Below are 11448 nucleotides of genomic sequence, written 5' to 3' on the forward strand. Positions count from 1 at the left end.
TATAGTTTTATGTGGTAGGATGCTGTCTGAGACTAATATAGTGGTGATGTGGTAGGATGCTGTCTGGGACTACTATAGTGGTGATGTGGTAGGATGCTGTCTGGGACTATTATAGTTTTATGTGGTAGGATACTGTCTAGGACTATTATAGTTTTATGTGGTAGGATGCTGTCTGGGACTATTATAGTTTTATGTGGTATGATGCTGTCTGGGATTATTATAGTTTTATGTGGTAGGATGCTGTCTGGGACTATTATAGTTTTATGTGGTATGATGCTGTCTGGGATTATTATAGTTTTATGTGGTAGGATGCTGTCTGGGACTATTATAGTTTTATGTGGTAGGATGCTGTCTGGGACTATTATAGTTTTATGTGGTAGGATGCTGTCTGGGATTATTATAGTTTTATGTGGTAGGATGCTGTCTGGGACTATTATAGTTTTATGTGGTAGGATGCTGTCTGGGACTACTATAGTTGTGATGTGTTGATAGAGGAGTGTTATTCCCCCTGGTGATGTCTAACATTTGGCCTGACGGTGTCACCTAGACAGCTGTGAGAAGACGGAGTCATATCCAGTCACATCAGGAGTTGACAGCCTGGTTTCCTCTGGACCACAGCAGCAGCAGCCTGTGTGTGTGTGTGTGTGTGTGTGTGTGTGTGTGTGTGTGTGTGTGTGTGTGTGTGTGTGTGTGTGTGTGTGTGTGAACATACTTGCTCTGTGTCAGATCAACCATGATAAAGTCCTTTTCTAGAAGCAGCACCACCGCATACGGATCCTGGACCTCTGTAGACAGTAACACAGAGAACAAATACATTAACTACACAGAAATATACTGTATGTTTCTATATCCAACACAGAGAACAAATACATTAACTACACAGACATATACTGTATGTTTCTATATCTAACACAGAGAACAAATACATTAACTACACAGGAATATACTGTATGTTTCTATATCTAACACAGAGAACAAATACATTAACTACACAGGAATATACTGTATGTTTCTATATCTAACACAGAGAACAAATACATTAACTACACAGGAATATACTGTATGTTTCTATATCTAACACAGAGAACAAATACATTAACTACACATAAATATACTGTATGTTTCTATATCTAACACAGAGAACAAATACATTAACTACACAGGAATATACTGTATGTTTCTATATCTAACACAGAGAACAAATACATTAACTACACAGGAATATACTGTATGTTTCTATATCTAACACAGAGAACAAATACATTAACTACACATAAATATAATGTATGTTTCTATATCTAACACAGAGAACAAATACATTAACTACACAGAAATATACTGTATGTTTCTATATCTAACACAGAGAACAAATACATTAACTACACAGGAATATACTGCATGTTTCTATATCTAACACAGAGAACAAATACATTAACTACACAGGAATATACTGTATGTTTCTATATCTAACACAGAGAACAAATACATTAACTACACAGACATATACTGTATGTTTCTATATCTAACACAGAGAACAAATACATTAACTACACAGAAATATACTGTATGTTTCTATATCTAACACAGAGAACAAATACATTAACTACACAGGAAGGAACATTAAATATACTGTATGTTTCTACATCTCCACAGAGTAACATATGTGTGTATTTGATGTAGGGAGGGAGGGAAAGAGAGCGAGAGTGAGAGAGAGAGCGAGAGAGAGAAAGAGAGAGAGATTTTACTTAATCCTTCAAACCCTAGCTAATGACCATGGCCCCTCAACTCACTGTTGGAGTATGGGGTGTCACAGAGCACCAGGAACTCTACGATAGGGTGGTCCATCTCCAGCACCGTGATGGCCTTGCCATGCATGATGGTCAGGGTGGGCCTCCGTCCCCCAGCCTTGTCGTATGACAGACCCCCAGAGAAGATGACATAGGGCTCGTTGCTGTGGAAACAGAGAAGATGACGTAGAGCTCACTGCTGTGGAAACAGACTCTGTCCCAGTCTAAAGTGTCTGTCACTGTCCTAGTCTAAAGTGTCTGTCCCTGTCCCAGTCTAAAGTGTCTGTCTCTGTCCCAGTCTAAAGTGTCTGTCTCTGTCCCAGTCTAAAGTGTCTGTCTCTGTCCCAGTCTAAAGTGTCTGTCTCTGTCCCAGTCTAAAGTGTCTGTCTCTGTCCCAGTCTAAAGTGTCTGTCCCTGTTCCAGTCTAAAGTGTCTGTCCCTGTCCCAGTCTAAAGTGTCTGTCTCTGTCCCAGTCTAAGGTGTATGTCACTGTCCAAGTCTAAAGTGTCTGTCTCTGTCCCAGTCTAAAGTGTCTGTCTCTGTCCCAGTCTAAAGTGTCTGTCTCTGTCCCAGTCTAAAGTGTCTGTCTCTGTCCCAGTCTAAAGTGTCTGTCTCTGTCCCAGTACATGACTCACATTTGCTTAATTTGCTTTTCTGTACAGTTGAAGTCAGAAGTTTACATACACTTAGGTTGGTGTCATTAAAACTCGTTTTTCAACCACTCCACATATTTCTTGTTAATAAACTATAGTTTTGACAAGTCGGTTACGACATCTAATTTGTGCATGACACAAGTAATTCTTCTAACAATTGTTTACAGACAGATTATTTAACTTATAATTCACTGTATCACCATTCCAGTGGGTCAGACGTTTACATACACTAAGTTGACTGTGCCTTTAAACAGCTTGGAAAACTACAGAAAATTGTGTCATGGCTTTAGAAGCTTCTGATAGGCTAATGGACATAATTTGAGTCAATTGGAGGTGGACCTGTGGATGTATTTCAAGAACTACCTTCAAACTCAGTGCCTCTTTCCGTGACATCATGGGAAAATCAAAAGAAATCAAGCCAAGACCTCAGAAAAAAACTGTAGACCTCCACAAGTCTGGTTCATCCTTGGGAGCAATTTACAAACGCCTGAAGGTACCACGTTCATCTGTACAAACAATAGTACGCAAGTATAAACACCATGGAACCACGCAGCCGTCATACCACTCAGGAAGGAGACGCGTTCTGTCGCCTAGAGATTAACGTACTTTGGTGCGAAAAGTGCAAATCAATCCCAGAACAACAGCAAAGGAGGAAACAGGTACAAAAGTATCTATATCCACAGTAAAACGAGTCCTATATAGAAATAACCTGAAAGGCCACTCAGCAAGGAGAGGCCATTGCTCCAAAACCACCATTAAAAAAGCCAGACTACGGTTTTTAACTGCACATGGGGACAAAGATCGTACTTTTTGGAGAAATGTCCTCTGGTCTGATGAAACAAAAACTGTTTGGCCATAATGACCATCGTTATGTTTGGAGGAAAAAGGGGGACGCTTGCAAGCCGAAGAATACCATCCCAACCGTGAAGCACAGGGGTGGCAGCATCATGTTGTGGGGTGCTTTGCTGCAGGAGGGACTGGTGCACTTCACAAAATAGATGGTATCATGAGAAAGGAACATTATGTGGATATATTGAAGCAACATCTCAAGACATCAGTCAGGAAGTTAAAGCTTGGTCACAAATGGGTCTTCCAAATAGATTTGACCCCAAGCATACTTCCAAAGTATTGTGGCAAAATGGCTTAAGGACAACAAAGTCAAGGTATTGGAGTGGCCATCACAAAGCCCTGACCTCAATCCCATAGAAAATTTGTGGGCAGAACTGAAAAAGAGTGTGTGAGCAAGTATGCCTATAAACCTGACTCAGTTAAACCAGCTCTGTCAGGAGGAATGGGACAAAATTCACCCAACACATTGTGGGAAGCTTGTTGAGAGTGTCATGACGTTGCCCTCTTTGGGTACAGCGAGTACCATCCCACTCTCTCTGTCTCCTAAAACTAGGTTGCTGTGGTCAGAGAGGTTGTAAATTCCTGGAGGAGATGATCTCCTCATGGCCACAGTATAGAGACAGAGTGAATTTTCATAGAGAACAAAGGAATTTATTCCACCTCACAGAACTTGAGGTCCGAGCAACATTTATGTTCTGGAGAAGGTATAAAAGATTGGTGAAGAATCTACGAACTGGTAAATTTTTTACAACTTCTGGAAGCTCATGGGAGACGGTGCGGCCACATTACCATAACGCTGTTTATATAATAGCCTCAGATTTGAGGTTTACATCTAATTGTTGTATAAGATGAATGAGTGAAGATGATACTGTTTGTAAAATTGTGTAATGTGATTTTGAACTTTTTAATGAAGGAAACTCCAATTCCCTTTTGAGTTTAACTAATCAGAGGACCGCCCATGTGCCCAGTTAGGGTCGGGCATCCTGGGACAGGCCCTTTTCTGCAATTCCGAATAAAACCCCACCTTGAAAATTTCTCAACGGACCACGTTTTTTTCTCCATTACGAGAACAAAGGTTGCAGACCACCTAGATAATGAGAGGGTCAAGGTTTGAGACCAGACTGCTGAATCTTTTAACCATCCCACGTGGTTAAACTCTCAGACTATCGATACCGACAGAATAAGAACAAGTCTTTGACATTAATTACTAGTCTGCAGCTAGGAATTCGGTATCATTGAACGCGAAGACCAACAACCGCCGGAACATCTATTCTATAACATTCATGAATGAATGTCACTCTGAACTATTCATTCTAACCACGGCAGAGAGAGAGCGGACAATTCTCCAACAGAAACAAACTTTTCAACAGAGATCCCGATGACACACTGAGTGTAAATATATATATTGATTGTAATTGTTCCCGAATGAGTGAGCGTTCATGTGTAAAGGATTAGCATTTCAATTGTTATAATTATCAACTGTGTGTTGTTTTATCTCAAGTCGACCCCCACTTCCCTTTTGTACACCAAGCCGCGATGCCGGTTTATACCACTAGGGAAGCTCCGCTATTATTTACTTGTAACTATCTATTGTTTGTTTATGCATTTCTGTGACTTTCTTAGTTAATAAATAAATGATTTAAGACAATTTATGTATGGATGACTCATAGTGAAGACTGGGTTCGTGCAGGTAACCAACAACTTACGACATTTGGAATGAGACTAACTTGAGGTAAATAATTCTTAATTAATCAGAAGACTATTGATCAGGTATGAAAATATCTGAAAAGTTATATTAGGAAAACTATAACTTTGCAATCTGAATATTTTCCTTGGTGCCCCGACTTCCTAGTTAATTACAGTTACATGATGAATCAGTTTAATCATGTAATAATAATTACAGAGAATCTTTGATAAAAGCTAAGTCTTCAGTTAATGATGGTAAAGACACGACAAGAGCTACCCAAAACGTTTACTCAAGTTAAACAATGTAAAGTGTTGGGGAATAATCAGAATTAGTAGGCAACATAGGTAAGATGTTTTATATTCATCATATGTTTGTAAGTTTCTTCTCATCAGAATGTTTATTTTTGTATAATACTGTGGCCGGGGTTGCAGTTATCTGTTCTCTGTCAGGACTAAGTTACTTGGGCCGCAGAGAGGGGAGAGGTCAAGCGTGTATCTCTTGGCTCCACAATGTCTGTGTGCCAGCCAATGTGTCTCTGTGATCTTGTCAAGATAGGGTGGATTTGATATATGCCTGTTGATATGGAGGATTTGTTTATGGTTCTGAGTTTGAGAAAAGAACATAGTTTAGGAGACAAAGCTGAACGATAAATTATGCCGATGCTGTCTGGCTATGTGTCTTTGCTATAAAGGATCTCAGGTGCAATGTGTAAGGGACTCTCAGAGAATTCATTGATAGACACTGAATTGATCTGAGAGTCACAGGGTTGTGATGGAGCTCATATAATTAAAGATGGACTTTGTGATAACTAACTCTGACTTGTGTGTGGTTTGCTCTCATGATTTGGTAAATACAGGACATTTCCACTACAAAAGGCAATGCTACCAAATTGAGTGTATGTAAACTTCTTATCCACTGGGAATGTGATGAAAGAAATAAAAGCTGAAATAAATAATTCTCTCTACTATTGTTCTGACATTTCACGTTCTTAAAATAAAGTGGTGATCCTAACTGACCTAAGACAGGGAATTTTTACTAGGATTAAATGTTAGGAATTGTGAAAAAACTGAGTTTAAATGTATTTGGCTAAGGTGTATGTAAACTTCTGACTTCCGCTGTATGTCTCTTTTAAATCGAACTTCACACAACTAGAACTACAAGCCTCAATTGTAAATCCACAAGCCATTTAAAGGAGGGAAATAGGAAAAGATAACAGGGATCAAGCATTCCCAACAGACAACAAAGATCATGAATCGGATAAGAATTTCAGAGGCTCTCCTCTCAATCCCGTGTGTGGAGATATGAAACACTTTTAAAAAGGCTCTCTGTACTGTTAATTGTCTTCTTGTGTGATATAAAGCCTTCAGATGGATGACTCAGACCTATCTGGAGCATGTTCATACTGAGTTTCACTTCAGAAGCACATCAAAATAGTTTTTTGGGGGCAAATACAAACACTGAGAACTTAACAAATTAATGTGCATTACACGAGGACTGCTTTGACATGAATTTGTTTGGTTTCAAAGAGTACTTCTCTGTATTTGAGGGTGAATGGAAAAGAAAACAACATTTATCTAAACACTTCCTAGAAAATGGGTCATGACTGATGTATTTCCGCTAGCGGGACAACCTGTTACAGGCTCCTGGTTTACCTGTTACAGGCTCCTGGTTTACCTGTTAAGAGGCTCATGGTTTACCTGTTACAGGCTCCTGGTTTACCTGTTACAGGCTCCTGGTTTACCTGTTACAGGCTCCTGGTTTACCTGTTAAGAGGCTCATGGTTTACCTGTTAAGAGGCTCATGGTTTACCTGTTACAGGCTCCTGGTTTACCTGTTACAGGCTCCTGGTTTACCTGTTAAGAGGCTCATGGTTTACCTGTTAAGAGGCTCATGGTTTACCTGTTACAGGCTCCTGGTTTACCTGTTAGAGGCTCCTGGTTTACCTGTTAAGAGGCTCATGGTTTACCTGTTAAGAGGCTCATGGTTTACCTGTTACAGGCTCCTGGTTTACCTGTTAGAGGCTGCTGGTTTACCTGTTACAGGCTCCTGGTTTACCTGTTACAGGCTCCTGGTTTACCTGTTAAGAGGCTCATGGTTTACCTGTTAAGAGGCTCATGGTTTACCTGTTACAGGCTCCTGGTTTACCTGTTACATGCTCCTGGTTTACCTGTTAGAGGCTCCTGGTTTACCTGTTAGAGGCTCCTGGTTTACCTGTTACAGGCTCCTGGTTTACCTGTTAGAGGCTCCTGGTTTACCTGTTAGAGACTCCTAGTTTACCTGTTAGAGGCTCCTGGTTTACCTGTTACAGGCTCCTGGTTTACCTGTTACAGGCTCCTGGTTTACCTGTTAGAGGCTCCTGGTTTACCTGTTACAGGCTCCTGGTTTACCTGTTACAGGCTCCTGGTTTACCTGTTAGAGCCTCCTTGTTTACTTGTTAGAGGCTCCTGGTTTACCTGTTAGAGGCTCCTGGTTTACCTGTTAGAGGCTCCTGGTTTACCTGTTACAGGCTCCTGGTTTACCTGTTACAGGCTCCTGGTTTACCTGTTAGAGGCTCCTGGTTTACCTGTTAAGAGGCTCCTGGTTTATCTGTTAAGAGGCTCATGGTTTACTTGTTAAGAGGCTCATTGTTTACCTGTTAGAGGCTCCTAGTTTACCTGTTAGAGACTCCTGGTTTACCTGTTACAGGCTCCTGGTTTACCTGTTAAGAGGCTCCTGGTTTACCTGTTAGAGGCTCCTGGTTTACCTGTTAGAGACTCCTGGTTTACCTGTTACAGGCTCCTGGTTTACCTGTTTCTGGAGGTCTTGTATTCCACCTTGAGGATGGGCTTACACGACTCCTTCCTCCCTTCCTTCAGTATCTTCCCTGGGGGAGATGAGAAAAGGGAACATCTCAAAAAGTGGACTATCCCTTTAAATGTTTACAGTTTTTACACTTTGATGATAGGAGTTATTAGAATATCTCAGAGTTTTTCAAAGCACTGTCATCAACTGTAATTCCAAACTGATCCAAACCTTAATGGAATTTAGTAGTACAGTAGAACAGCCTCCGTGTGCGTTTGCATATTCTGTTCAACAACACATTTTTTGTCTCAAAGCATATGTTTCTATCTAATTCCTTTGGTAACTGTGATTAACAAGCTGGGGAGTGGAAGGGAGGTAGAATAAGACATGTTGGTTAATGTGGCGGCGGTGGGTGACTGAGATGTACGTCGTTCACAATGTTTACCTCTTCTCAAGTCTACTGTTTGTACAGTGGTTCTTCCTTTTACCAGTTTTGAGGTTTATGCCGCTACCGTTTCTGGTAGACGGTGACCGATTGAATTGGTAAATTGAGTCATTCTGGCAACAATGGCCGACACTTAAAATAACGTGTCGTAGAATTCTGTGGCACCCTGCTAGATGTACTGTAGTACGGCGCAACTTGTACAGGGAGAACCACCCGTAAGGCAGAGTACTTTCCTCTGGGATCTGACCTGGCATGTCATCCAGGATTCTGGGTCCCATCTCTTACGGTATTCGTGATAAAACGTCCTTCTCAAAATGCAGTGTAAACAGCTCATAAGCCCACATATCAGAGAGAAAATATAACCTCACGTCATAATAATCTACATAGAGAAGAGCAGAAGAGTGTAGATCCATAACAGAGCAGAACCAAAACAGAGCAGAACAGAACAGAGAAGAAAACAGCAGAACACAGAGCAGAACAGATCAGAGTAGAACAGAACAGAACAGAACAGATCAGATCAGAGTAGAACAGAGTCAAAGTAGAATGTGAAAGAAGCTTATCTCGCTCTCTCTCTGACCTGACCAGTCAAATAAAGTAAAATTAATAAATAAAATAAAACGAATTGCCCACTGTTCCAGTTCTATTAGCCCACTGTTCCAGTTCTATTAGCCCACTGTTCCAGTTCTATTAGTCCACTGTTCCAGTTCTATTAGCCCACTGTTCCAGTTCTATTAGCCCACTGTTCCAGTTCTATTAGCCCACTGTTCCAGTTCTATTAGTCCACTGTTCCAGTTCTATTAGCCCACTGTTCCAGTTCTATTAGCCCACTGTTCCAGTTCTATTAGCCCACTGTTCCAGTTCTATTAGCCCACTGTTCCAGTTCTATTAGCCCACTGTTCCGGTCCTATTAGTCCACTGTTCCAGTCCTGTTCCAGACAGACTGTGTGTGTGTCCTTCCTGTGGGTCTGAGCTCTGAGCAGACAGACGGTGCTGGGGGAGTCTTCCATGAGACAGTTCAAAGGGTCAAACACTGGTGCCTACACACAGACGAGTCCATCACAGCCACAGACAGCCAAGGCCGTCAGAGTAGAACAGAGTCAAAGTAGAATGTGAAAGAAGCTTATCTCGCTCTCTCTCTGACCTGACCAGTCAAATAAAGTAAAATTAATAAATAAAATAAAACGAATTGCCCACTGTTCCAGTTCTATTAGCCCACTGTTCCAGTTCTATTAGCCCACTGTTCCAGTTCTATTAGTCCACTGTTCCAGTTCTATTAGCCCACTGTTCCAGTTCTATTAGCCCACTGTTCCAGTTCTATTAGCCCACTGTTCCAGTTCTATTAGTCCACTGTTCCAGTTCTATTAGCCCACTGTTCCAGTTCTATTAGCCCACTGTTCCAGTTCTATTAGCCCACTGTTCCAGTTCTATTAGCCCACTGTTCCAGTTCTATTAGCCCACTGTTCCGGTCCTATTAGTCCACTGTTCCAGTCCTGTTCCAGACAGACTGTGTGTGTGTCCTTCCTGTGGGTCTGAGCTCTGAGCAGACAGACGGTGCTGGGGGAGTCTTCCATGAGACAGTTCAAAGGGTCAAACACTGGTGCCTACACACAGACGAGTCCATCACAGCCACAGACAGCCAAGGCCGTGGCAGAGAAGCAGAGTTTTCTCATCACAATCAGAGCTGAAAGAGTATTCAGCAAACATCTGACATGTGTTTGTAGATGTGTGTTTGTTTGTTTGTTTACGCGTGTGTGTGTTTGTGTACGTGTGTGTGTTTGTGTACGCGTGTGTGTGTTTGTTTGTGTGTCTCACCATGAGGATATGTGATCTGAATAGGCCTGGCTGTGTTCCTCAGGTTCCACATAGTCAAGCTGCCGTCTGAGTGGCTACACATGAACTGGTTCCCTTCATGGTGCCAGCTCACAGAATGGATAGCCTGGAGGGAGAGATAATTAAGGTTTAGAGAGAGGGAGGGAGGAGGGGATTGTGAGGGTAGAGAGAGAGAGAGAGCGAGAGAGTGCAAGAGAGAGGGAAAGAAACAGAGAGAGAGATTTAAAGATTAGAGAGAGAGAGGGAGGAAGGGATTGTGAGGGTAGAGAGAGATCGAGACAGGGAAAGAGAGAGAGAGGGAAAGAAACAGAGAGAGCATTAAAGGATAGATAGAAGGAGGGAGGAGGGCAACATGAGAAGGGAGAGAGGAAGATGTGTTATTAAGGGTAGAGAGAGAGATGGAAGGGAATGTGGAAACTCTCCTACCTGCATTGGTGCCCCATGTGAGGACAGAATGCACCCCTTCACCCAGGGTTAACCTAGTACCTAAATCAAATCAGTGCTGTCCCTAAACTTCTTTGGAGCTAAATGAGAGTGGAAACGGCTAGAGCCGGACTGATTAAAACTGTGAACAGGATCAATACCACCTCAAACCGATAACTAGACATAGAACCGGAGAAGTACAGAAATGGAGGGGAAACTAAGGAAATGGACAGTCGTATATGTACCATTCAAATAATTACACAGTAAAAGTCAATAATGCAATCCAATTAGGCTTATGTTCCTTCCCTAGACTCAACACACACACACACACATTATGTTTACCTGCACAGTAACTATTTGATATTAAACTGATTATGGCAGTAGGCATGTAAACAAACGTACTCTGCTTATCTTATTTGGCTGGTTTTCTGAGAAATTAATAGGACATGTAAACACCTTGTAAACACCATGTAAACACCATGTAAACACCATGTAAACACCTTGTAAACACCATGTAAACACCTTGTAAACACCATGTAAACACCATGTAAACACCATGTAAACACCATGTAAACACCTTGTAAACACCATGTAAACACCATGTAAACACATTGTAAACACCATGTAAACACCTTAATTAATCGGAGTTCCAGCGGTGTATTTGATCTGAGCATGTGCTAGCACCAGCCAAGAGGCCTAGCACCAGCCAAGAGGCCTAGCATCGGCCAAGAGGCCTAGCACCAGCAAAGAGGCCTAGCGCCGGCCAAGAGGCCTAGCACCAGCCAAGAGGCCTAGCGCCGGCCAAGAGGCACCAGCAAAGAGGCCTAGCACCGGCCAAGAGGACTAGCGCCGGCCAAGAGGCCTAGCACCAGCAAAGAGGCCTAGCACCAGCCAAGAGGCCTAGCACCAGCCAAGCGGCCTTACACGCCAGCCAAGCGGGTTAGCGCCAGCCAAGGGGCCTAGCACCTGCCAAGCGGGCTAGCACCAGCCAAG

At 42.2% G+C, this 11448-nt stretch overlaps 1 protein-coding gene across 1 annotated transcript in view; it reads right to left on the bottom strand.

Moving 5' to 3' along the window:
• LOC110504879 (syntaxin-binding protein 5-like) overlaps nt 1–11448 on the bottom strand; it is a 226061-nt gene that overhangs the window by 61702 nt on the left and 152911 nt on the right. Inside the window, exons 8-11 of the mRNA XM_036975302.2 lie at nt 10015–10138; nt 7764–7839; nt 1791–1951; nt 713–785 (exon numbers count right to left, since the gene is read on the bottom strand). Coding sequence (XP_036831197.2) covers nt 713–785; nt 1791–1951; nt 7764–7839; nt 10015–10138 — 434 coding nt within the window. The remainder of the gene's footprint in view (nt 1–712; nt 786–1790; nt 1952–7763; nt 7840–10014; nt 10139–11448) is intronic.

This window comes from Oncorhynchus mykiss, chromosome 3 (assembly GCF_057628025.1).
Source record: "Oncorhynchus mykiss isolate SJ-2025 chromosome 3, ASM5762802v1, whole genome shotgun sequence".
Lineage (NCBI taxonomy): Eukaryota > Metazoa > Chordata > Actinopteri > Salmoniformes > Salmonidae > Oncorhynchus > Oncorhynchus mykiss.